At 38.2% G+C, this 24,925-nt stretch overlaps 1 protein-coding gene across 7 annotated transcripts in view; it reads left to right on the top strand.

Moving 5' to 3' along the window:
* Positions 1–24,925, top strand: part of RAPGEF6 (Rap guanine nucleotide exchange factor 6) — a 226,774-nt gene that overhangs the window by 9,235 nt on the left and 192,614 nt on the right. For all 7 annotated transcript variants that reach the window (XR_007134590.1, XM_047778562.1, XM_047778563.1 and 4 more), the window contains 2 exons: positions 18,534–18,604; positions 21,045–21,101. Coding sequence is in view for 5 of the 7 variants with exons in the window: in XM_047778562.1 (XP_047634518.1) it covers positions 18,534–18,604; positions 21,045–21,101 (128 nt within the window). In the remaining 2 variants the exon portion in view is untranslated. Of the gene's footprint in view, positions 1–18,533; positions 18,605–21,044; positions 21,102–24,925 lie in introns of those variants that run through there.

The following is a 24,925-nucleotide window of genomic DNA, read 5'->3' as shown; positions in this document are numbered from 1 at the left end:
ACTGTAAGTTCCTCGAGGACAGTGACTTTATTCTTATCTCCTCATTCACATCATGCAATACTTATTATATAAGAGGTAGCTAAATACTTGTAAATGACTTTAGAAAGGAATGTGACAAATACTGCTTTTCTCTTTTCTAGTGTGATTTCTATTAGTCTACATGAAGTGCTGGGGTAAAAAGATTGATGAAGTTTGGCACAATGACAAAATTTGCTATTCATATTCTCTTATTAAATATTAATAATGTACAATTACTAGAAAGAAACTATGTGTTTTACCTGGCAGTTCCTCAGAGACAATTTGGATAGAGGAACTTTAGTCATACTTTGAAATAGGAACTCCTTTTTTTATGGCTTTGAAACACGTTTGCAGTTTTAACTGCAGTGCCAGTTTTACTTTTAATATGTTTTTAACCAGGTGGCTTAAAACTTTGGCTGGGCAAATATTTCATGCTGAGCTAGGTGTTACTGTAATTGCCTATTTACAATCTAAAAAGTTTTTTTTTTTTTTTAAAGCTTATTTTTTTTAACCCAAAGTTAAAGAGGACTGAAAGAATGTAAAATTTAATATTCTTATAATTATCTATTAATCTCTTTCAGAATTTAGAATAACGATGTTTAAATGTACCACTTGTAGAAGTTCTTTCTGAATTGGCAAAAGAGCACCATTGTACTTGGAGTCCTTTTTAAGTGAGTCACTGTGCATCTCTGAGGGTGGCAGAACAAAGATTCTGTTGTGCTCATCTACAGCAGATGCACATTCAGAGGGTTCCTTGGAAAGTAGAAGAACTTATTTTTGCTTCTGGGGCCCTCTGACCTTCATTTGTAAACTCATCTGTAGAGAGGGAATACTAGATCTGGCTAGGGCCTTTATTAGGTAATTTCTCTTCCAAGACACCTCATTTTAAATGTATTGGATATTTATTGAGGAAAAACCTGCGGCCATTCAGGAGTTTAAACGCCATAAGATTTTGTTTTTGAGAGATGAGGAGCTTTCCTTAGAATTCTGCAAAGAGGAGGAGCAGCCAGCAATGGACAACGGCTTGACTGTATGAGTCTTGTTCTTTGACAGGGATGTACACTTGTGAGCTCTATAACCTTGTAGTTGCTATTTGGCTTTACTTTGAACTAGCCTGTGTAAACTTAGGTCTGGCTGTAAGTAAAAACTGTATGAGCCACTTTATTAAGAACTTGAGGTTATAGAAGCATAAGCAGCCCCTGTTTGATGTTCTCCACTACTAGACTTTCTCCAGTACTTTGCTATTCATGAAGCTTTGGAAGCTGTAGGGCTTCAAGCTTTGACACGTAGCAGAGACCGTGGGACTCATGGCCTAGGACACTTAGTACACAGCGGAAATAGCACCACCACATAGCATGTAATTGTGAGCATATATAGCTTCCCCAAAAATACTTTAGCTAATGGGGTCAAGAGCTAGTGAAATGGGCTGCATACAGATAAAGAAGTAAAATGTCTTGGTTAAGGTCACATGATTCATCAGTCAGTTCCTTAGACCACTGCTTTCTCTTTATCCCTGAACTTTAGGTTACATTGTAAGCTTTGAACTTTTATTTCTTTACTGACATCTATATAGAGGTCTAATGTTTTCCTAAATAAATGCTTCTTGTTTAATCTTGCCTGTACTGCATGAAGTTCTTTAAAGTGACTGTGTTGATTTAATGGAAGTTTATAATTCTCAAGTTTCAGGTGGAATGAAAACAGGTTTGCTTGATAATGTGATTTTTTTATACCATTCTGTTTTATAAATTTTGTTTTCAGAGGATGTTAGCCTATTCTAGTTTGATTTCTTAAAAACATTTAACTAATATGAGATAGCTTCATCATAGTAGATTTTTTAGAAAAGAGTGTAGTGTCACAAGTGCCTCATAAGTGTCTCAAGTGCCACCTGAAGTTTGAATTGTTCATGAATTCCTTAAATGACTTTCTAAGGCAGAGTTGAGGTTTTGTGTATGTGTGTGTCTGTGGAAGATTGCCTGATGGATATTTATGTGGTAAATATTTTTAAAACCCTATTTTTAAGTGCCAGGGACAAAAGGTTAAAGTTCTGCGGGGAGGAGATAGACAGGTACACAGACAATTAAAACACAGTCAGGTTAAGTACTGCGATAATTGCAAATACCAAGTGCTCAGGAGTTTGTGGGAAGGCTGTTGGGAGAGAGGAGTAAGGGGGTAGGCAGGTGTCATTCACGTTTTAGAAGAGGGAACTCTGATTTGAGTGTGGACTAGAATATATAAAAGTTATGTGAAGAAGGAGCAATATGTGTTTTCTGAAAAGGGAACAGTGTTTGCCAAGACCACAAGGTGAGCTTGGCACAAACATGCAATTCACCTGGGTAGCTGGAACTTTGGGACAAAAATGAGTAGGAAAATAGATGCGGCTGGAGGTATGGTCAGGATCCAGACATCAAGGACTGTGTTCTCCTTGTTAAGGAGTCTGTATTTTCTTTTTACAAAGATCACTCTGGCAGCACTCTGAAGAATGGATTACAGGGGGGCAGACTACAGGCAAGAAGGCTGTTTTCTGTTATCCAGTAAGAAATACTGAATCCCTGAATTGCTTCGTTTGAAATGGGGAACAAAGATGTTTAGAAAGTAGAATTGAGAGATTCTCACCAGAACTGTCAAAGGTGAGTACTGTCACCTAAATGAGGGAACCTAGGAGCAAGACACAGCTAGGGGTTTAGATGATCACTTTGTCTTTGGATTTGTTGCACTTGAGAAGCTGATGGGTCACCCACCTGAAAGTGTGAAGTAGAAAGTGTAGTTATTTATTCCTTCTACATTTATTAGCTGGTATTCTGTATAGAAGAACTTTCCGCACTTTCCCCTCTCCTCCTCCTTAAAAAGAACAACAACAAAAAACTGAATTCAGGGATTATTTTTGTATTTTTACTATTGTCATTATTCTTTCTCACTATTAGGTTGCCCCAAATTTAGCCAGCGGGAATCCTTTCTAAGTTCTTATGTCCTTTTGGCATGACCCCATTAGTCTTTAAGTAATACCGTTCTTTCTGGCCCAAAAAAATGTTCCAGGCTTGGGGGTTTCCATGTGACACAATGGTTTAAGGATCAGATGTTGTCACTGCACCTGCTCCAATGGCTGCTGTGGTGTGGGTTTGATTCCCCCCCCCACAACCTGGGGGTATGGGTACAGCCAAAAAAAAAAGTTTCAGGCTTGTACTTGCTTTGCCCTTCTGCTAAAATCAGCCTTTTATCTAGGGAACCTTGGTTCCTTTTAGTAGGAAATGGTATTTAGAATCCATCGTCCCTGGCACCTGCTGTAATAATTGTTACATATAGATCTTTCTTGGCATTTTGCTGAATAAATTTATACCTTCATGAATGAGAAAACGAGTGGAATGGAATTTTGTGTTTAATATGTGGGGTTAACTTGGAGTAGTTGAAAATCATCTTCAAAATAGTTTTAATAGTCTGTTGATAATTAAACTTTGTTTTGTAACTTTATAATGCAAACATATAAAACATATACTAAGATTTATTAACTTTTACTGTGTGTTAGTATCTGTACTGCATATTTAATAGGCATTATTTTATGTTCAAAAGGAAGTAGTTTATCATTCCTGTGGTGCAAAAAATAAATGTTAATCACATTATCCAAGTTTACATGATTAACTGATAGAGGCAGAGTTGGAACCTACAACTGTCTCCAGTGTCGAAGATTTTATTATTTTTATTTAAAAAATTTTTTTTTAAAATGATTTTTATTTTTTTCCATTATAGCTGGTTTAGTGGTTCTGTCAATTTTATACTGTACAGCAAGGTCACCCAGTCACATATACACTTCTTTTTTCTCATGTTATCATGCTCCATCATAAGCGACTAGATATATAGTTCCCAGTGGTGTACAGCAGGATCTCATTACTTATCCATTCCAAAGGCAGTAGTTTACCAAGATTTTAACCACATTGTTAGGCTGAAGGCAGCCTACTGATGATTTGGTGAAGTTTTTTTTTTAAGTTTTATTGAAGTGGAGTTGATTTACAGGGTTGTGATAATTTCTGCCTACAACAAATTGATTCAATCATACATACACACATATCCATTCTCTTTCATATTCTTTCCCCACATAGATTATCACAGAACATTGGGTAGAGTTCTCTGTACTATACAGCATGTCACCATTGGCCAATTTCCATATACCTCAGTGTGCACATGCCAATCCCAAACCCCCACATTTGGAGAAGGTTCTTCAGCATAAATTTTGATTATAGCTTCAGAATATGTATATCTTGGGACTGAATCTATACTGACTGTAGAGAGCCATCCTGAGAGATTTTTTTTATTGTTAAAATTCCCAGGATAATGAGTAAAATATCTTCGTTAATGAGTGTTTTAGATAATTGATGTGCTGAAAGCTGTGTATGATGACTTAAGCATATCATGGATAAGAAATTCACCAATTTTAGACTTTGAGAAAAAGAAAAATTCAGAATTGCTCTAAGAATGCTAGTTTTGGTATTAGCGCCATGCTGCAGTGGGTTAAGAATCCAACTACAGTGGCTCTGGTTGTTGTGAAGGTGCAGGTTCTGTCCCCGGCTTGGCACAGTAGATTAAAGGATCTGGTGTTAACTGCAGCAGCTCAGATTCAGTCCCTGACCTGGGAACTTCCATGTGTTGCACATGCACCCCTAAAATATAAAAACAAAAAACCCAGTTTAAATTTTCCAAGTTTTAATTGGTTTTATAAGCCTGCTTGTAACAGCAGTCTGCAGAATTGAGAGAGAGAGTTGCTCTGAGCACATGTGCTGTGGGTATGGCTAAATAAAAAAATAAATAAAACATGTATAAGCCTGTAACACACCAAGAGCCTACTAGATAGTGTAGTACTTTAAGCCTGTTTCAGAGATAATTGGTACAGACACCACAAGAAACCCCTTTATAAGACCAGCATTGCACATCAGCAACTACCTGCTGTCCAATGTAAACCAAAACCTTTAACCACCCATATCATATGAGAGAATTAATCAGTTTGCTCCTCCAACCATCCTTTGTTCTGGGAGATTATTTTCTGTCCTTTCATAAATACATAGCCTCTTGTGACCCTCTAAACATGCACTGGAGGGACCAGGATTTACTAAACACCTCAGTGCTCAGTGTCGTTCTCTCCTTAATAGGTGATTAGCCAAGTAACACAGAATGATATAGATCTTACCTATAAACCAATCATACTAAACTTTAATGTGCATCAGAACCACCTGTAGGGCTCATTAAACCACAGACAACTAGGCCCTGCCTCCAGAGATTCTAATTCACTAGGTCAGATTCATAGAGTCTAAGAATTTGCATTTTTCCAAGTTCCAGGTGATGCTAATGGTGCTAGTGTAACGGTCTCTCAAGGTTGTTACTTATGTTCAACAGAAGCCAATTCTGGCCAATTTATAGAAAAGGAATTTATTGAAAGGGGAATGCTGGAGAAGTAGACTTGAGGCTAGGCAACCATGATCCATATTCTCTATCACATGTTTGGTGAAGAAAACACTGCTGTTAGCACTGAGCGCAGTGGATACCACAACTTGGACCTCCGACCACCTATACTGTACACTGCAAGTGTTGGCAGACCCTGCTGCTACCACTAGCTGCTAAAATGGACTCTGTATAGTTCTTACTTCTTGATATTACTAGATTGGAAGTTTGGGATGGATGCATCTGATTGGTAGTGCCTGGATTATTAACCCATGCGCTAGTTTTATGGAAGGTTGGAAAAATGAAAATCTGGTGTTTTCAGTTTCCACCACAACTCGTAAGTTGAGCTGTTCTCCAAAGAGGTGTTTATTGATGGCTTGACTTCCTTGGTAGGTATTTTTTACCACATGCATTTAGGAGTTGATAAAGTATTGCTTGGGGGCCACATTAGCCTACCGCTATTTTGTAAATAAAATTCATTTACCTGTTTATTTTATTGTCTTTTATTTTATTTTTTTACCATTTTCATGCTACAAAAGCGAGTTAGTACTTGTGACAAAAACCATATGGTGCAGAAAACCTAAAATATTTACTATATGACCCTTTATTAAAAAGGAAAAAAGTTTGCCAATCCCTGATAGAAGTAATCCATTTGGTCACCATTATAGATACTATTGGAGATCTGCATGTAAAATGGCCAAATTGTCCCTCTGTAATAAGATTGGAGGCAAATAACAGGACAAACTTTTAGATAGTTGAAGATGGGCTTTTAGATTCTTAAGTTTATGAACTTTGTCAGCCTCTCTTGAGGTAGAGAGTGGGAGAACCACATGTATGTTATGTATGTTTGAAAACTTGAGAATTACATTCTCACCTAGACTTTAAAATTGAAAAGTGAATTTCTGGTTCTTTGTCAGCTACTCCTGGCATTATCAGTGATGTACTAAATGTGTCGTCTGAAACAGAGGAAACAGAGGAAATTATAATTCAGTCAAGAATCTCAGAAAATTCTGGGACTCGTTGACTGTAGCCTACACTCATCTGGTGGGTCAGGACTTAATTATTTTTGCCTTTACATATCCTTTCTGTGTTATGGTTTTCAGAACTTGTTTGTCACTAAAAGTTGCCTTGGTGTAAAAAATAACAAGCACATTTCTATGGGATAGGCATTTTGTGGGTGTCTGGCCAGGTTATGATGACTCTAAAAGGGTGGGGCCCAGCAGCTGTGTTTGTAGTATGTGACCACACCTACTCCAGCCATTGTTTTGGAAGTCTTATTAGCTCATGCATTAAAGCCTGAAAAAGAAAAAAGGATAGGTACATACATGGGAGAGGAAGAAATAAGACTTTTTCACAGGCCATATTACTATGTACGTAAAAAATCCAAAAGGATCTACCAGCTATGAGATTTATGACAGTTTATAAACTCATCACATCTTAACATATAACATCTTAAACTCATCACAGTCAGCCTTCAAGTGATTTTATGCTATTTCATATATAGTATAAGAACCTTTCAATATCACATTTCCTATTTTTTACCTCCTGGGCTTTTTGTGCTGTCAGTTGTGCTACATTTTACTTGTACACATAAATAAACCTCATAATATATTGTTGTCCTTGCTTTTGCTTTAAACAGTCAAGTGTCTTTAATTAGAAAAGAGATTTGTATTTACCCATGTAGTTACCATTTCCAGTTTTCTTCATTCCTTTATGTGGATCCAGACTTCCATCTGGTACTGTTTTCCTCTTGTATGAAGGACTTTTAACATTTTTTTTGTGGAGCAGGTCTGCTGGTGATTAAATGATTCAATGTAAAATGAACAATAGTGACAGTTTTTTCTTTTGTGGCTTTAGAGGTGTTGGTAAGTGTTGTCTGGATTGCATTGTTTCTGATTGGAAGTGTGTTGTAATTCTAATTATTGTTCTCAGTGTGTAATTATCTTCTTTCTCTAGCTGCTTTTACAATTTATCATTTTTCAGCAATTTTATTATGGTGTGCTTTGCTGCTGCTGTTGTTGCTGCTGTTGTTTTCCTATTTCTCGTGCTTGCATTTTGTTGAGCTTCCTGGATGCGCCAGTTTATAGTTTTTTGTCAAATATTTTGAGTTCTCTTGTGGCTCAGCAGGTTAAGGATCCAGCATTGGCTCGGGTTATTGCTGTAGCATGGGTTCGATCGCTGACCCAGGAACTTCCACATGCCATGAGTGTGGCCAAAAATAGAAAAGCAAAGAGAAAATATGGAAGATTTTCCATCATTTTTCAAACTATTTTTTGTTCTTTGTCTTCCCCAGAGTGACACCAATCATGCTTTTGTTAGTCAGCTTGAAGTTGTTCCTTTATCTCACTGGTGCTCTGTTTAGAATTTTTTCTGTGTTTTCTCTCTTTTATTTGTCTTTACTTTTTAAAATTGAAATATTTCCTGCATTGTTAGTTTCATGTGTACAACATAGCGATTCAGTATATTTGTAGATTATACTCCATTTAAAGTTATTATAAAATGTTGGCTACATTTCCTGTACTGTAAATTACATCTTATTATTATTATTGTTTTATACTTGAGAGTTTGTACCTCTTAGTTCCCTACCTCTGTCTTGCCCCTCTCGCCACTGGTAACCACTGGTTTGTTCTTTATATCTGTCAGTCTGTTTCTGTTTTATTATATGCATTCATTTGTTTAATTTTTTAGATTCTACGTGTAAGTTATAACGTAGAATATTTGTCTTTCTGATTTATTTCACTGGGCATAATACCCCAAAGCTCCATCTGTGTTGCTGCAGGTGGCAAAATTCATTCTTTTTTATGGCTGAGCAGTGTCCCTGTGTGTGTGTGTGTGTGTGTGTGTGTGTGCACATACATATGGATACCACATCTTTATCCATTCAGCTTTGGGTCACTTAGTTTGCCTCCATATCGTGGCTATTGTAGATAATGCTGCTATGAACATTGGGTGCATGTATCTCTTTGAATTGGTGTTTTCATTTCTTTGGATGTATACCTAGGAATGGAGCTAGCTGGTGGATCTTACAGTAGTTCTATTTTTAGTTTTTTCGAGGACCCTTCATATTGTTTTCCATAATGGCTGCAATTTACATTCCTTTTCTTACTAGGGCTCCCTTTTCTCCACATCCTTGCCAGCATATGTTATTTGTGATCTTTTTGCTGATAGCCATTTTGACAGGAGTGAGATGGTATATATTTGTGGTTTTGGTTTGCATATTTCTGATGATTGACAATGTTGAGCATCTTTTCATATGTTTGTTAAACATCTGTTTGTCTTTGGAAATAAGTTTTTCATGTCTTTGGCCCATTTTCCAATTGGGTTATTTCTTTGATACTGAATTGTATAAGCTGTTTATATATTTTGGGTATTAACTCCTTGTTGGTATTATCATTTGCAAATACGTTCTTCTTTTCAGTAGTAGATGGTCTTCATTTTGTTGATGGTTTCCTTTGCTGTTCAAAGCTTCTATGTTTAATTAGATTCCATTTGTTTATTTTTGCTTTTGTTCTGTTGCCTTAGCAAATAGGCTGAAAACAATTATTGCTTGTGATTTATGTCAGAGTGTTCTGCTTATGCTCTCTTCTTGGAGTTTATGGTTTCAGGTCTTATATTTTAGGTCTTTAATCCATTTTGAATTTATTTTTGTATATGGTATGAGGAATTGTTCTAATCTCATTCTTTTAAATGTAGCTGTCAGTTTTCCCAGCATGACTTATTGAGATTATCTTTTCCCCATTGTATATTCTTGCCTCCTTTGACATAGGTAAATTGACCATGGTATGTGGATTTTATTTCTGGGCCTTCTATTGCATTTCATTGATCTATGTGTCTTTTTTTTTTTTTTTTTTTCCTTGAGCAAGTTTAATACTGCTTTGATTACTGTTGCTTTGTAGTGTGGTCTAGAAGGAAAGCCAGAAAGCATGATACTTCAGGCTTTGTTCTTTTTTCTCAAATTGCTTTGGCTCTTCAGGTTCTTTTGTGGTTCCATATAAATTTTAGGATTTTTTTGTTCTAGTTCTGTGAAAAATATCATGGGTATTTTAATAGGGATTGCATTAAATCTGTCAATTGGATAATACGAACATTTTATTTAACAGTATCCTTCCAGTCCATGATATCTTTCCATTTCTTTGTATCATCTGCAGTTTCCTTTATCATTGGTATATACTTTTCAGCGTATGGGTCTTTTACTTCTTTGCTTAAGTTTTTTCTTAGATATTTTATTCTTTTTCATGCACTTTCAAGTGCCATTGTTTTCTTTTTTTCCTCTTTCTCATAGTTCATTATTAGGGTATAGAAAAGCAAAAGATTTCTGTATGTTAATATTGTATCCTGCGGCTTTACTTATTTCATTTACTCTAATAGTTTTTTGGTGGCGACTTTAGGGTTTCTTTATGAAGTATTGTGTCATCTGCAGACAGTGACGGTTTTAATTCTTCCTTTCCAATTTAAGTGCCTTTTATTTCTTTTTTGTTGTTTAGTCGCTGTGGCTAAGACTTGCAATACTTGTTAGATAGAAGTGGCAATATGTGCTGGAGCATAGCCTTGAGGACTTCCCCGCTCCTGACATTGGCATCTTCATCCCACAGGGGAGTAGAGCTGGAGCATGAGGGACCAGAGTGGGCACCCAGTGTAGGTCGAGGTACACATTGGATGGCCTAGCACTCCAGAGTTCCAGACCACTGTTGTCTGATCTGCCGTCTCCATGAATGCCAATAATGGTTGCCTTCACCCTGTCTAGATGCAGTGTTGGGTCTGAGCCAGCTCTGTCTGCCACAACTGCATACTCTCCCTGGCCGTGGTAGCCTTTGCTCTCATGGGGAGCTGTGCAGTGGAGCAAGAGGGGCTGAAGCAGCACTCAGCATGGGTAAGGGTGCATGCGGGGCAGGTGCAAGAAGCCAGCTAGAGTCCCTGGCATCTTCAGTTGCTTTCTCCACCTTGTTTTGTCTATTTTTAGGGCTGCACCCACGGCATATGGAAATTCCCAGGCTAGGGGTCAAATCAGAGCTATAGCTGCCGGCCTATGCTGCAGCCACAGCAACGTCAGATCCAAGCTGTGTCTGGCTTATGGCAACGCCAGATCCTCAACCCACTGAGTGAGGCCAGGGTTCAAACCTGCGTCCTCATGGATTCTAGTCAGATTCGTTTCTGCCAAGCTGTGATGGGAACTCTCCTCCGCCTTGTTTTTAGATCAAACAAGCATGTGCTTGCTCATCAATGGCGGAATATAAGGTTTCAAAACTGCTCTTCTAGTCCCACTTATCTTTACACCAGCCAAGAGGACTTTTCGTCCTGGTGTTAGACTGCAGTGCTAGATTTCTCATTATGCGGTTCAAATCCCTCACTCGTTGGGGAGGATCTCTGAGCCCATGCAGTCGCCCTCTTAGCCTTGTCCCTTCCTTAGGGGTGCAGGTCGTGACCTCATTGCTTTTCTTCCGTTCTTACCTGACTTCATGTGGATCTCTGTTTACAGTTTTGTTTATATAAGAGTCTTTCTGCTAGTTTCCAGTTTGATTTCAGTGAGAATTGCTCCACCTATAGATGTATTTTCTGAGGTGTTTGTGGGAGCTCAGTATACTCCAACTTAGCCATCTTGATGTGTTTTATGTTTTCATTTCTATTTTTGTGTCTTAAGTTTTTAAATCTTTTCTTCCACAGTGATCTAATATGCCATTTATCCCATCCAATGTATTTTACATACCAGATACTGTTATTTTCTTATCTGGATTTTTTTTTTATGTCTCTTCTTAAATGGTTAATCTTTTCTCTGTTTTCTTGAACATAAGAAATATAGTTGGAGGAGTTCCCGTCGTGGCGCAGTGGTTAACGAATCCGACTGGGAACCATGAGGTTGCGGGTTCGGTCCCTGCGCTTGCTCAGTGAGTTAACGATCTGGCGTTGCCGTGAGCTGTGGTGTAGGTTGCAGACGCGGCTTGGATCCCGTGTTGCTGTGGCTCTGGCGTAGGCCAGTGGCTACAGCTCCGATTTGACCCCTAGCCTGGGAACCTCCATATGCCGTGGGAGTGGCCCAAGAGATAGCAAAAAGACAATAAATAAATAAATAAATAAATAAAATTAAAAAAAAAAAAGAAATATAGTTGGAGTAAGTTTTTAAGTATATTTTTTTTAAAACTATGTTGTCTGACAATTACCAAATTGGTTTTGATTGATTTTTTCCCCCTCATTATGGCTCATTTTGCTTGCTGGGTAACTTTTGATCAAACACCAGAAATTAATCTTTTTACCTACTGGATATTTTAAAATTTCCTGTAAATATTCCTCTGAGACACAAGTAATTTGGGAATCATTTGATCCTTTAGGGGGCTGTTTTTTTAAGCTATGCTATTAATGTAGCACCCAAGTGGCATTTCGTGTAGTGTTAATTTTGTCCCAATATTGAATCCAAAGCCTTCTGAGTACGCTACTAAGTGCATTCTGAATTATGAGATATCCCATTCTCCCTGGTGGGAATAGTAACTCTTCTGTGCCTGTGTGAGTTTTGGGTATTGTTCCCTCTAATCCAGAAGTTTAAACCTCAGAACTGTTGACGTTTTGGCACAGAGAATCCTTTGTTTTGGGGCCTTGTCCTGTGAATCACAGGATGTTTAATAGCATCTCTGGCTTATAGTCACTTGATGCTAGTAGTACCCCCTTGCCCTTCCAAGAATTTTGACAACCCCAAATGTCTCCAGACATCACTGTGTCACCCCGGGGGCAAAATCAGTCTTGATTGAGGACCACTGCTCTAATCCTTTAAGATGGCTCTTTCCCTGACTTCAGGTTATTTCTTCATGTGCATGGAATCATCAATACGCAGCCTAAGTTTCAGGCGAGGCTCTCTGTAAGTTTTCAGAACGTTGTTTCTTTGTAGTATGTATCCTTTCTATTCTTCGCAAACTTGAGCTACCTTCTCCTAAGGTAGCCAGCTACTTTTCCTTAAGATGCTACTAGACAGCAAGATGTGATAATTACATGAATCACCTCATTTTTGTCCTCTTTGTCAAGTGTCACTACCTTCTTTGCTGACGTGTTACCTCTTTAAAAATGTTGTTTCACATATTTATTATGATTTTTAGTTATTTTAGGTAGAAGATAAATCCAGTCCCTCTTATTCCATCTTGAATGAAAGCCGAAGTCTCCACAATTTGTCTTTTACTTTGGAGAGGATGTCTTGCAGTGCTTCTAGTCACTACAACCTTAAGAACATTAAAGTGGCAGATCTTTGAACCTTCAATAGAGTTTATTTCTCACTTTCTGGGTTATGCGTGGGTTACCAGGGACTCCAGGGTACCAGTCACCTCTTGCTCATTCTTGTGTTCATTCTTTCCAGTCAGCAGGATACGTATGTAATGTGTCAGGTTGTCTAGATGTCTTAAGATTATATTATGACTGAGACTGGGAGACTTAAAATGGCCCTTAATTAAAACTGTAAGTTAATATTGTCCTACACAGTTGCGAACTGTTTATGTACTTTTTACTTTAGTAATTGGAGTGGAAAATAATAAATTCACCGAATCAGTACTTGAGGCTTTATTAATTAGTTTCAGCAACATTATGTCTGGGACTGAAGCTACTATACCCAAGGCTAAAATCTGGTTAAGTGTGTGGCAGTTTGTGGTCATTTTTTAGTATCCATATTCTTTCTGCAGATGATACATGAGGACTGTCACCCCTGCATATTTTAAGTCTTTACTGACAGCACCAGGCCTTTGCCTCTTTGGAAAAGCAATATTGTCTTTCATTTACCATCTTGTTCTGGGGAATGGAGCAGTTTCAGAGGTTTCCACTTGGCTTTTTCTACTGTGACAAGTTTTTATCACATAGATCATGGATCCTTTGTAGGGATTATTCTTACTGCCAAGTATATAAATTCTATCTCTAAACTTGGGTGGTGGCGCTCTCTCTTAGGTGAGTCTGTAGGCTCTTTTGCCAGAGCTCTATTTACTACCTCAGTTCAGAAGGTTTTGGCTAGGAGGTGGTTTCTTGTGCCCCCCAGAACCTCAACTTGGATCATTCTTGTAGTTCCATTCAGTTGATAGCTGGCCTGGTCTAAGACGGAATCACTTATCTGGTGCCTGGGTGCTATTCCATGTGGGCTTTCTGTCTCAATGAGGCTATTTTGGGCTTGATCACTGCATTGGTGATCTCAGTGTATTTGAATCTTAAAAGGTACACAACCTCACATGTGCCACATTCTTTGGGTCAGAACAAATTCAGGACCAATCGAGATCTAGATTGCAGTTATTGATGAGGGAGTGACAAATCCCACTGCAAAAAGGTATATGAGATAAGAAATACCATTGTAGGAGTTCCCTGGTGGCTCAGAAGTTTAGGGACCTGGTGTTGTCACTGCTGTAGCTCTGGTTCTCTGCTGTGGTGTGGGTTTGATCCCTGGCCTGAGCCATCAGGGAACTCCTACAATGATATTTCTTATCTCATACACCCACTCCTCTTTTAGCAGAGGTGTGTGTGGTCATTGAATCTATCGTAGTTAATTGCAGTTATAATCTTTAGAATCAGAGATTATTGTTGTTTTTCTTAGAGTTTCTTTCTTAGCATATTAGGAAACAAGTTGTCTTACGTGTCTTTTCTTTTTCTTCTATCTGCCTTTTAAAAAGTTGCACTGAGAGGATAGTGTTTGGGAAAAGTCTTGCCTGGTATAAAGGCATTATTCCTTATAGGACCAAAGAGGTACATTTTATGTTGCGAATTAATTTTTTATTTTTTATTTTTCTGCTTTTTAGGGCTGCACCTGCAGCACATGGAAGTTCCCAGGCTAGGGCTTGAAACGGAGCTTCAGCTGCCGGCCTGTGCCACAGCCACAGCAATGTGGGATCTGAGCTGTGTTTGTGACTTAGACACACAGCTCAAGGCAGTACCAGATCCTTAACCCATGGAGGCCAGGGATCGAACCCACATCCTCATGGATCCTAGTTGGTTTTGTTAGCAGTGAGCCATGGCAGGAATTCCCTGTATTGGGAATTTAAGCTGCATTGTAATCACTATGCACCACCATTCTGTGGTAAAATAGAATACTCTTTTCATTCAGCAATGTTCTCTGCTCCCACATTCTCCTTTTGCTTTGTCATTGCTTTTAGCTGAGGTTTTATTATATTACTATACTATGCTAACATGATTTTTGAATACCTGGATGAGGGCTGGAGAAAGGTTCCCCAGCTCTTTTACAGAATGAACATCTATTTTGTTTAGTGGTGTATTAGTATCACCTTGAATCTCTAAAAAGATTTTTTTTTTTCTTTTTACTGGCATATGGAAGTTCCCAGGCTAGGGGTTAAATCTGAGCTGCAGCTGAGGCCTATATCACACCCATAGCAACCTTGAATTCCAGCCATATCAGTGATGTATGGCATAGCTTTTGGCAGCATCGGATTCGAAACCCACTAAATGAGGCTAGAAATGGAACACACATCCTCGTGGAGACTACACTGGGTTCTTAACCCCCTAGCCATGATAGGAAGTCTGGAGAAGAAATTTTTCTACTTTTTAAAAATTTTTAATAAAGTATAGTGGGTTGAAGTTCCTGTCATGGCTCAGCAGCTAACAAACCCAACTAGCATCCATTAGGACAAGAGTTTGATCCCTGGCCTGGCTCAGTGGGTTGAGGATCCAGTGTTGCTGTGAGCTGTGGGGTGGGTTGCAGACGCGGCTTGAATCCCGTGTTGCTGGGGCTCTGGCATAGGCCAGTGGCTGCAGCTCCGATTGGATCCATAGCCTAGGAACCTGTATATGCTGCGAGTGCAGCCCTAAAGAGACAAAAAAAGATAAAACTATAGTGAATTTACAGTGTTGTGCCAATTGCAGCTGTACAGCAGTGACTCAGTCATGCATATATGTCTGTGTGTGTCTATATGTATTATATATGACATATATGTATATACACACATGTTCATTTTAAAAATATTATTTTCCAGGAGTTGCCGTCGTGGCTCAGTGGTTAACGAATCCGACTAGGGAGCATGAGGTTGCTGGTTCGATCCCTGGCCTCGCTCAGTGGGTTAACAATCTGGCATTGCCGTGAGCTGTGGTGTAGGTTGCAGATGTGGCTCGGATCCCGCATTGCTGTGGCTCTGATGTAGACCGGTGGCTATAGGTCCGTTTCGACTCCTAGCCTGGGAACCTCCATATGCCGCAGGAGCGGCCCAAGCAAGAAATGGCAAAAAGACAAATATTATTTTCTGTCATGGTGTATTCCAGGAGATTGGATATAATAGTTCCCTGTGTTATACAGTAAGACGTTATTGCCTATCCATTCTAAAAGTAATAGTTCGCATCTACTAATCCCAAATTCACAGTCCATCCCACTCCTTTCCTCCTCCCCCTTGGCAACCACAAGTCTGTTCTCCATGTCTGTGAGTCTGTTTCTGTTCTGTAGATAGGTTCCTTTGTGCCATATTTTAGATTCCACATGTAAGTCATCAATCATATGGTATTCGTCTTTCTCTTTCTGATTTATACCACTTAGTATGAGAGTCTTTGGTTCCATCCATGTTGCTGCACATGGCATTGTTTTTTCTTTTTATGGCTGAATAGTATTCCATTGTATATATGCAGCACATCTTCTTAATCAGTTCATCTGTTGATGGACATTTAGGTTGTTTCCATGTCTTGGCTATTGTGAATTGTGCTGCAGTGAAAAAAGGGGGCATGGGGTACCTGTCTTTTCAAATGAAAGGTTTGTCTGGATATATGCCCAGGATTGGGATTGCTGGGTCATGTGGTAGTTCTGTATTTAGTTTTCTGAGGAATCTCCATGCTATTTTCCATGGTGGTTGTACCACTTCACATTCCCACCAATAGTGAAGAAGGGCTCCCCTTTTTCTATACCCTCTCCAGCATTTGTTATTTATAGACTTATTAGTGATGCCCATTTTAACAGATGTGAGGTGGTACCTCATTGTAGTTTTGATTTCACTTCTCTAATAATTAGTGATTTGAGCATTTTTTCGTGTGCCTACTGGCCATCCCTCTTTCTGCCTTGGGGAAATGTCTATTTAGGTCTTCTGCCCATTTTTTGATTGGATTGTTTGTTTTTTGTTGTTGTTGAGTTGTATGAGTTGTTTGTATATTTTGGAGATTAAGCCCTTGTCAGTTGTATCATTTTCAACTATTTTCTCCCATTCTGTAGGTTGTCTTTTCATTTTGTTTATGGTTTCCTTTGCTGTTCAAAGTTTTGTGAGTTTGATTAGGTTCCATTTGTTATTTTTGTTTTCATTTCTATTGCCTGGGAAGACTGACCTAAGAAAGCATTTGTGTGGTTGACATTGGAGAATGTTTTTTTATCTATGTTCTCTTGTGGGAGTTTAATGGTGTCTAACCTTTTTTTTTTTTTTTTTGTCTTTCTTAGGGCTGCACCTGAGGCACATGGAGGTTCCCAGGCTTGGGGTCAAATCGGAGCTGTAGCCACCAGCCTATGCCACAGCCACAGCCACAGCCACATGGGATCTGAGCCGCGTCTGCAACCTCCACCACAGCTCATGGCAGTGCCGATCCTTAACCCACTGAGCGAGGCCAGGGATTGAACCCGGAACCTCATGGTTCCTAGTTGGATTCATTAACCACTGAACCATGACTGGAACTCCAGTGTCTTGTTTTATATTGAAGTCTTTAGGCAATTTTGAGTTTATTTTTGTGCATGGTCTGAGGATGTGTTCTAGTTTCATTGATTTGCATGCAGCTGTCTGGTTTTCCCAGCACCACTTGCTGAAGAGACTGTCTTTTTCCCATTTTATATTCTTGCCTCCTTTGTCGAAGATTAATTGACCATAGGTGTCTGGGTTTTTTCCTGGAGTCTCTCTTCTATTCCATTGATCTGTATGACTGTTTTTGAACCAATACCACACTTTCTTGATTTCTGTAGCTTGGTAATATTGTCTGAAGTCTGAGAGAGTTATGCTTCCTGCTATGGTTTTTTTCTTTCAGGGTTGCTTTGGTATTTCTGGCTGTTTTATGGTTGGATATAAATATTTAGATTATTCTTAATTCTGTGAAAAACATCATGGGTAATTTGATAGGGATGGCATCAAATATGTAGATTGTTATAGGTAGTATGGTAGTATGTTTTGGGTAGTATTTAGTAGTAACATTTTAAAAATATTCATCCAGTTCAGGAGCATGGAATATTTTCCCATTTCTTTGAATTGTTTTTAATTTCCTTGATTAATGTTTTATAGTTCTCATTGTATAAGTCTTTCACCTCCTTGTTCAGGTTTATTCCTGGGGGTTTTGTTTGTTTATTTTTGTGAGATATTGAAGGTTTTTTTTTTTTGTTACATTCCTTTTCTGATACTTCATTGTTCCTAATCAGAAATGCAACTGATTTTTGAATGTTAATCTTATATCTGGCTGCTTTGCTGAATTTGTTGATGAGATCCAGTAGTTTTTGTGTGGAGTCCTTATTAGAGTTTTCTATATATAGTATCATGCATCTGCATAGAGTAATAATTTTACAGTTTTTTTCTGCATCTGTTGAGATATCATTTTGTTTTTGACTTTGTTAGTGTAGTGTATTATGTTGATTGATTTGCGTATGTTGAACCATCCTTGTAAACGTGGAATGGCTCCCTCTTGGTCATGGTGTATGATCTTTTTTATGTGTTGTTGGTTTGGTTTGCTAAAATGTTTAGAATTTAAAACAGATTTTTTAGAAAGTCATGTTTTAGGAGGAATATTGAACTGAGGTCAGCTAGGATGCTTAAAGGTCTGGAACCTGCAAATATTAAGACTGTTAGCTGGAGATAAAAGGAAGACTTAAAAGATACGAAACTGTTTTCAAATACTTTGGAAGTCACTGAAGAAGAAAGATAGCATCTGTTTAGAAATGAAATAGATTTTCACGTGAAGTAATGAGTTTTTGATTCCTGGAATTGTTTGAGTAGAGATTGTCAGCAGTGCTGAGGAGAAATTCCTGCTTCTCAGGAATTTCAGATATGTTCTAATTCATAGATTTTGTGATCTTTATAGTTAACATTTGTGACATAAATCCCTGTTTGCTTAAAATCAGAGTTATTGGATGTCATATTTTTTAAAGTATATTTGAAAATTAATTGGAAATATTTTCTATCCTACAGGACTTAAATATTATTTATTCCTATCTTCATGGAATGGAAATATTATCAAATCTCAGGGAACATCAGCTTAGGTAAGTGTGATGCTGTGTTTAAGAGAATGCGGAGGAGTTATTCAAATGAGCTTAGACAGACAGTTGCAGGGACCAGATCATTTAGGGGCTTTTTGTAGGCTAAGCAGAGAAATTGGCCTTCCTCATCCCAGGCTTTCTTAGCAGTGGAACCTTGAGGAAGCCTTACATCCAAGTTGTGATTTTATCTTCCATAAAATACAGATAATAAGATTACTTTTGATACAGCCTTTGGAAGATTCAATGAGAATATTTAAACCGAAGCAAAGTGCTCACTGTGTGCCAGCCAATGAAAACAACTTTTCTGGGAGTTCCCATTGTGGCTCAGCAGAAATGAACCTGAGTAATATCCATAAGTATGCGGGTTCAGTCCCTGGTCCCACTGAGTGGATTAAGGATCCAGCATTGCCATGAGCTGAGCTATAGGTGGCTCGGATCTGGCTTTGCTGTGGCTGTGGCATAGGCCAGCAGCTGCAGCTCTGATTTGATCCCTAGCATCAGTAATTCCATTATGCCACAGTTCATGAAGTCCTAAAAAGCAAAAAAAAAATTATTAATTTTATATTAAATTTATATTAATATTTATTATGCCAGAAGCTTAAGATGGGTATGGTTTGATGAAGTTTCATATAAAGTGGAAGAAGCAGGACTCTTCTGGTATAGGCTTCCATGGACAGTATCCATCATAAACTTTCTGAACCTCATTTTTCTATTCTGTTAAGTGAATTTTGTTTCCTGCTACCTTACTCATTGTGTTATATTTGTAAAAACACTTTGGAGTGCTATAAAGCACTAACTGTTATAACTTTGCATAATGTTTTAATTAAAATGTGTTTTTCTTCCATGACCAGCTTAACCATCACTTTTTCTGGCTGTCCTTTAAGTTTCTGGCTATGGAACAGATTGTTTTGGCTTTATTATTTTGTTTTCTGTGTAACATAATTCAGATGTTAATATATGTAAAAGAAATATATGCCAAGAAGAAAGAAAAAATACTGAAAACTATAGAGTGTTAATAAAAGTATTTTTGTTTTTTTTCTTTTTAGGGGCTCATCTGCAGCATATGGAAGTTCTCAGTCAAGGGGTTGAATTGGAACTGCAGCCGCTGGCCTGTGCCACAGCAACATGGGCTCCAAGCCTTATCTTTGACCACATCTCATAGCAAAGCTGGATCCTTAACTCACTGAGCGAGGCCAGGAATCAAACCCACATTTTCACGGATACTAGTTGGGTTCATTTCTGCTGAGCCACAAAGGGAGCTCCCATGATAAAAATATTTTTAAATGCAAGCACATTTATATTCAGCAGATTGTGCCTGCGTGCATGTGTGCGCATGTGTATGCCTTTGCCATCAGTAACTATTCTTTACCATTCAGTAGAAAATCAGACAAATTATATTTTTTCACAGTAAAAAAGAACATTATTGGAGTTCCATCTTAGGCATAGCAGCTTAAGGATCTGGCCTTGTCTCTAGTTGCATGGGTTTGATCCATGGCTCGGCACAGTGGATTAAGGATCTGCCCTTGTTGCAGCAGTGGTATAGGTTGCAGCTGTGGCTCAGATTCTTTTGCTGGCCCAGGAATCGATATGTTGCAGGTGTGACTATTAAAAAAAATTAAAAAATAAAAAGAGCATTATTTACTTTTAGCTCATAGGTTATATAATGTACGTAGGAGTATTGCATTTATTGGCCTTTAAAATTAGCTATTATTATTTTTGAAAATGTTAGCTGTTACTGTTTTTGAAAATATTTATTGGAGTTCCTGTCATGGTGCAGTGGTTAATGAATCTCACTAGGAACCATGAGGTTGCGGGTTTGACCCCTGGCCTTGCTCAGTGGATTAAGGATCTGGTGTTACTGTGGGCTGTGGTGTAGGTTGCAGATGCGGCTTGGATCTGACATTGATGTGGCTCTGGTGTAGGCTGGTGGCTACAGCTCCAATTACACCCCTAGCCTGGGAATGTCCATGTGCCACGGGAGTAGCCCTAGAAAAGGCAAAAAGACAAAAAAAAAAGAAAGAAAATATTTATTGCCTTTAATGTATGTATTTTTAAACTTTAGTGAAAATTTGTTTATTTGTCTTTTTGCTATTTCTTGGGCCGCTCCCATGGCATATGGAGGTTCCCAGGCTAGGGGTCAAATCGGAGCTGTAGCTGCTGGCCTATGCCAGAGCCACAGCAACGCAGGATCCGAGCCACGTCTGCGACTTACACCACAGCTCACGGCAACGCCGGATCTTTAACCCACTGAGCAAGGCCAGGGATCAAACCCGCAACCTCATGGTTCCTAGTCGGATTCACTAACCACTGAGCCACGATGGGAACTCCTCTAGTGAAAATTTAGCGGTAGATCTGATCATTTACTGTTACATTAATTATAGCAATTTTTGGAAGAATTTAAGGTAGAATAATTTTTACTGTTTTTTACTTTTAAAAATAATAGATTAATGTCTGCAAGAGCACGCTATGAGAGATACAGTGGCAATCAAGTTCTTTTTTGGTAAGTATTTCCATGATTAGCTTAAATTGTTTAAAGTTTGGCCTTTGTAGCATTTGATTCTGGAACAGTTTCTGTAGAGGAGAGTGAAAGATATTCATAAACTGTGAAATCTGCTTTGAAGAGCTTACAGAAGGTTTGTAGTGCAATGAAGTTTAATAAATGTTTGCACCTGTGTAATGGCTATACAGTGAATATTTAGAACATATCTGCTTTTCAGAAGGCTCTAGTCGGCTGTCTTGAAAAGGTAATTTAGTTTTGATGTCTGTCACCATAGATTAATTTTGTTTCTTTTGGCATTTTACATAGATAAAAGACTTTCAGTTATCCTTCCCCGCCCCCACACACACGTCTGAGTTTTCTTATGTTTTTTGCATTCATTCTTTTTCACTGCTTTACAGTATACAGTTATGTGAAAATAACAACTTGTTTATTCTTTACACCATTAATAGATATTTGGTTGTTTAATAGTAAGTTTCTGTGAATATTTTATTCATGTCTAATTTGTCCAGTCCTCTTGGGAATATTCTTAGGAGTAAAAGTATTGGAAATGCATGTGCTCAAATTTAGGAGATTCTAACATTAGAATCTAAAATAATGTATTTCATTTTATCTAATTATGATTTCATTTTTTCTTATTATTTTAATGTTTTTATAAGCTATTTGGATTGCTCTTTTATGAGATCATGGTTCAAGTTTTTGACCATTTTAAAATTAAACTTAGTTTTTTTGATTTGTAGAATTTTTTTTATGAATTCTCTATGCATGTCCTTTGTTGGATACATGATTTGCAAATTTCTTCCACTGTGTAGCTTGCTTTTTGCTCTGTTAACAGCATGTTTTTGAAGAAGAGAAATTCCTAACTTGCTCAGTTTTTTTCCCTTGTGATTAGTGCTTCTCATGTCGTGTTTGAAAAAGCAAAACCTTTCCCTCCCTCAAGATTGTGAAGATTGTCTTCTCTGCTTTTATTCCAGAAATTTTGGCAGCAGTGACTTCTTTTATTATATAGATAGAACCGGTATAGAAGAATGGTGTTAATTTCATTGTTTTATTGGACATTGCATTTATCACTATTTCTGTAGTATTTACTGGATTCATAGGGATTTTAATGGCTTTGTTCATTTGTTGATTCATTCACTTATTATTAAATCTTTGCTATATGTTATGCTTAGCCTGGCGTAGAATGGTGGGAAGACATAGGATTTGTCCTTGTGAGTGTATTTTTTCGTGGAAAGAAAGTTAATTAAAATTGCTACGCACATTTAAGTTCTGTCAAGGAAAAATATAGATCAGTGGAACAGAATTGAAAACTCGGAAATAAACCTCTATGTTTATAAACAGTTTCTGGGTTTTTAAAAATGGCCTTGTAGCTATGTAACTAAGATAGGGCCACCATGTGGGTATAACACAACTGAGTATTAAAAAGGAACCACCAGTGGACAGTTTATCTTTGAGGAAGGTTTAAAGCCTTTCAATGGAGAAAGCATAGTTTTGTCAACAAGTGTTGCTGGGTTAATTAGAGCATTTACGTGCAAAAAGTTTAATTTAGATCTTTATCTTACACAATACAGCAAAATTACTGAGGTATCACTTTATACTCATTAGGACAGCTCTTGTTGTAGGAGTGAGAAATAGGTAGAAAGGATCAACTGTATGGCAATGGATGGAAACTAAATTTTTAATGGGGAGTATGCTATAGAGTATACAGAAGTAGAAGTGTACACATGAAAGCTATCTAATGTTATCAGCCGGTGTTGCTTTAATTAAAAAAATAAATTGAGAAAGCTACAGTCAAAAAGGTAGACAGTAACAGGTGTTAGGATATGGTGACATCGGAAATTCTCATGTATTTGTGCTAAAGATGTTAAACAACATACATAGCCACTTTAGGAAACAATTTGACAGTTCCTTTCAATTTTATTGTATGACCCAGTAATTCCACTTTTACATGTTTACCCGAAAGAAATGAAAACATGTGCATACAGAGACTATACACAAATGTTCTTAGTAGCATACTATTCCTACCAGCTTAAAACCAGGAATGGTTAAAATATCCAGTGAATGGATAGATAAAATGCCCTTTATCGGTACAGTGGAATACTTTTTGGCAGTACAAGGAAAAAAGTACTGATAACACAATACAACATGGATTCAACTAAATAAAATACATTATACTAAGTATACTAAGTGGAAGGAACAAGAAAGACACATCACATATCATATGGTTCTGTTTATATGACCTATCTAAGACAAACCTATAGAGACTGAGCGATTTATTGTTTACTTGGAGCAGGGATTGACTGTTAAACAAGGCAGAAGAGATTTCTTTGTGGTAGTTTGCATAGTTCTTTTAAATTTCGTGAAAATCATTGAATTGTGCACTTAAAATGGGCTGATTTGTAGTATGTAGAGTACCACTTAGTTAATAAGAATTTTAAAAATTGTTATTAAGAGTAGGAGATAAGATTGTGTAGAAGGACTTGAGCTCACCTCCTCTCATAAAAATGCCCAAACCACTACAAATTGCTGAATAACCATTGACAAAAAAGTCTGGAATCTACCAAGAGAGATATTCTACACCCAAAGACGAAGAAAGCACAAGAGGGTAGGAGGGCTGCTTTTTCGATATAATCAAATCTTGTACCTGCAGGGTAGGTGATCTGCAAACGGGGAAATAATTTTATCATAGAGGTTCTCTCTTAGGATTAAGTATTCCGAACCCCATGTCAGGCTCCCCAACCCAGGATTCTGACATTAGGTGGAGGAACCTCCAGAGCCTTTGGCTTTGAAGGTTGATGGTGGTTGAGTGCAGAAGTATCACAGGACTAGAGGAAAGAGAGACTCAGTCTTGAAGGGCACTTAAGATGTCACATGCTTTAGGACCCAGGGCAAAGCAGTGACTCCATAGCATCCTGGGCTAGACCTACCTATAGGACTTGGTGTGTCTCTTGGAGAGGCAGGAGTTGACTGTGGTTTACTGTGGGGGAAGGGAATATTGATTGGCTTGACCTCTCCCTGAGGTTACCATTTTGGCTCCAAGACCTGCCATCACCCAACAGCCTCCAGGCTCCAGTGGTGGGAAGCCTCATGCCAAAGAACCAACAGCAGAAAGGCTGCCTAAAGTTGTCCTGAGCCCACAGCCACCTCTAAACACACCCTCTACCCACCAGAAGGATAAGACACGCCCCACCCATCAGTGAGCAGGCATCAGTCCCTCTACTAGGAAGTCAACACAAGCCCTGGACCAACCACAGCCACCAGGGACACACACTTAGAGGCAAGAGGGACTACAATCCTCCACCCTGCTGAATGTGCTGAATAGTGACCTCATACACAGAAAGAGAAAATGACACTACAGAGAAGTATGTCCCAGACAAAGGAACAAAATAAAAACCTCAGAACAACTAAGTGAAATGGTGATAGGCAGTCTACGTGAAAAAGAATACAGAGTGGTGATAGTAAAACTGATACAAGATAACAGGAAAAGAATGGAGGCAAAGATTGAGAAGATACAATAAATGTTTCAAAAAGAGCTAGAAGATTTAAAAAACAGAGATGAACAATACAATAACTGAAATGAAAAATATGCCAGAAGGAATCAGTAGCAACACATGTGAGACAGAGGAACAAATAAGCAGAAAGACACATTGGTGGAAATCACCACCATGGAACAGAATAAAGAAAAAAATAATTAAATGAAGGTAGTCTAGCGACCTCTCAGACATTAAACCCAAGAATATTCACATTATATGGGTCCCAGAAGGTGAAAAGAGAGAAAGGTCCTTTGAAGAGGTAATAACCAGAAATTTCTCTAACATGTGAAAGGA

The sequence above is a fragment of the Phacochoerus africanus genome, chromosome 4 (genome assembly GCF_016906955.1).
Source record: "Phacochoerus africanus isolate WHEZ1 chromosome 4, ROS_Pafr_v1, whole genome shotgun sequence".
NCBI lineage: Eukaryota > Metazoa > Chordata > Mammalia > Artiodactyla > Suidae > Phacochoerus > Phacochoerus africanus.
Note: the sequence above shows the minus strand (reverse complement) of the source record. Positions and strands in the feature narration are given on the sequence as shown.